This window comes from Camellia sinensis, chromosome 2 (assembly GCF_055761805.1).
Source record: "Camellia sinensis isolate YWXY chromosome 2, ASM5576180v1, whole genome shotgun sequence".
Taxonomy (NCBI): domain Eukaryota; kingdom Viridiplantae; phylum Streptophyta; class Magnoliopsida; order Ericales; family Theaceae; genus Camellia; species Camellia sinensis.
Window position 1 is genome coordinate 69330156 of NC_138962.1, and position 2872 is coordinate 69333027.

At 46.5% G+C, this 2872-nt stretch overlaps 1 protein-coding gene across 1 annotated transcript; it reads left to right on the plus strand.

Annotated features, from left to right (window-relative positions):
• Window positions 1-536: 536 nt before the first annotated feature.
• On the plus strand, window positions 537-1805 carry LOC145814162 (uncharacterized). Its single transcript, XM_082910685.1, has 2 exons — window positions 537-1301; window positions 1758-1805. The coding sequence occupies exons 1-2, from the start codon at window positions 537-539 to the stop codon at window positions 1803-1805; spliced, it is 813 nt and encodes a 270-aa protein (XP_082766811.1).
• Window positions 1806-2872: the final 1067 nt, after the last annotated feature.

The following is a 2872-nucleotide window of genomic DNA, read 5'->3' on the forward strand; positions in this document are numbered from 1 at the left end:
CACAAGATATCGGGCGAGGAGAGTCGATCAGAGGTGACTCGCAAAGGACACCTCGGACTAGGGTGACGTATGTCAAAGAGCCTCAGAATATCCAAGGAAAGGGCCTGTGTTTTGATGCGGTGAATGAAAAGAAATCCAAAAGGACACATAACGACACTGGGAGTAGTGCACCAAAAAGACTGAAATCCGTTAATAGCCGAGCTCCTGGTCAGACTAAGGAGGATTTTAGGGACTACCTCTAGAGGAAACGGAAGAATGCCGAGGTCACATCCCCCGTCAAGCCAAGAACGCCATTCTCGGTAAAGTTGGATAGGGTTGAGGCCCCAAAAAGGTTTCACATGCCAAGGTTTCAGATTTATGACGGTAAGTTCGATCCAACCTTTCACGTCGGCTTATATCTGAATTCAATGGCTTTGTATACCGAGAATGAACCGTTGTTGTGCAAGGTGTTCCCCTCGTCCTTTGAGAAAATTGCATCGGATTGGTTTCACAAGTTGCTGAAAAGAACTGTGAAGAGTTGGGAAGGCCTGGCCAAGATGTTTGTGGCTAGGTTCATTACAAACAAGTTGCAGCCACTAAGGGTAGACTCTCTGATGGATTTGAAAATTAGCGAGAGCGAAGGCCTCAGGGCTTATGCCAAAAGGTATTATGAGATGTTCAACCGAATACCGAGATGTAACCAGGAATTGACGATCGTGTCTTTTAGGAACGACCTGGAAGATGAATGCCCGCTTCGAAAGTTACTCGCAAAAACTCTACCAAAGAGTATGGAAGAGCTCATGGCACAGATCGAGAAATATGTCAGAGCAGAAGAGGACATGCCGGGAACGAAGGCACCGAAACAAGAGAAACGGAACGGCTCACCGAAGCGAGGCCGAGGTAATACTGGTTTTAACAAACAGGAGACAAGGCTGAGGGCTACACAGGCAGTCACCATTGTGTTCCGGATCTCAGTTTACAAAGTTCTAGAAAAGATCAGGAACCAGCCTTATTATAGAGCGCCGGAGAAGGTCCCCGGCGAGTTCATGAGAAGGAGCCCTGGGAAGCACTGTGCCTACCATAATGAAGATGGGCACCTAACTCAGGGGTGCAAAGCCCTGAAGACACACTTGGAACACCTAGTTAGACAGGGTCACTTGAGGGACCTAGTAGATGTGGCCAGAACGAGGAAAGAGCATGCAAGGCTTCCCCCGACACTGGCAGCACGACCCCCGCCACAACCGCAACAAGCAAAACCTCAGGTGATCAATATGATCCACTCGAAGGCCAATGAGAATGATATACGAGGAGAGACCCAGAAGGTGAGACACTTACAACATGTGTGTCAAGTCTAGCAAAAGAGGCCTAAGACAAACGAGTACCAAAGACCGATGGTGTCTTTTACTGAAGCAGACCTAGACATGGTACAACATCCAGACAACGATGCCTGGTGGTGACCCTCAATGTGGGAGAATACTAGGTAAGGCGCATTCTGATTGACCAAAGCAGCTCTTGTGACATCATGTATGTCAGATGTTACAAGGAGCTTGGCCTTCACCAAGATAATTTGGAGCAGTCCAACAGTCCAATGGTCGGGTTCAATGGAATGCCAAACATGGCCTCTGGGAGCAATAAATTTGGAGGTGTAGGCAGGCACCAGGAAAGTAAGCACAGAGTTTACAGTAATTGACACCCCATCCCCTTACAATGTTATCTTTGGAGGGCCATGGTTACAAGCAATGAGGGTTGTTCCCTCAACACTACACTAACTGTTACAGTTTCCAACGGAGCATAGAATCGAAGAGGTTAGAGGGGATCAGGTGTAGGGAAAAAATTGCTCTATAGCAGTAATGAAATCTACCTGCAACGTGCAAGAGACAGAAACAGTAGAAAATGAAGACAAAGACATGGAGGTCCCGGATGACGTCGGCAAAGAGCCGATCGACAAGAGTAAGGAAACCTTGAAGAAGATTCTGGTAAAAGAAGATGAAGAAGAGCGATTCTTCCTTTTTGGTTCAGGCTTTGCCGAGGAGAAGGAAAGGGAGTTAGAGACGCTCTTGTGAGCAAACATAGAAGTGTTTTCCTGGACACCATACGAGATGCCTAGCATTAACTTCGAGGTCACCTTCCATAGGCTCAATGTAGATAGGTCTGCTAAACCTGTCATTTAACGGGAAAGGAGGCCGACGTTGATTCATATGGAGGCAGTAGAGGAGGAAGTGGACAAACTGTTAGAAGCCAAGGCTATTCGGAAGGTGAACTACCCTACTTAACTATCCAACACAGTGGTTGTGAAAAAGAAGAACGGCAAGTGGAGTGTTTGTGTTGACTTCACCAGCCTAAATAAGGCTTGCCCCAAAGATAGCTTCCCTCTGCCTAAAATCGATTAGCTAGTGGATACTGCTTCAGGGCATGGGAGGATGAGCTTCCTGGATGCTTACAGGGGATACCACCAAATAGCAATGTATTCCCCTGATGAGGAGAAAACTGCACTTATCACCCCAAAAGGGTTGTACTGCTATAGAGTGATGTCATTCGGGTTGAAAAATGAAGGAGCAACCTATTAGAGATTGGTAACCAAGATGTTCAGATATCTGATTGGTAAAATAGTAGAAGTGTACATTGATGACATGGTTGTGAAGACCAAAGAACCTGGGAATTACTTGGCTGACTTGAAAATAGTTTTTGATATCTTGAGAACATATCGGCTCCATCTCAATGCTTCGAAATGCGCATTTGGAGTCAGGTCTTGTAAGTTCCTAGGATACTTGGTTACCAGAGGGGCCATTGAAGCAAGCCCAGATCAAATCAAGGCCATTCTTGATTTAAAGAGCCCGATGTCAGCCAAGCAGGTCCAAATTTTGACTGGCAAGGTGATAGCCCTGAACAGGTT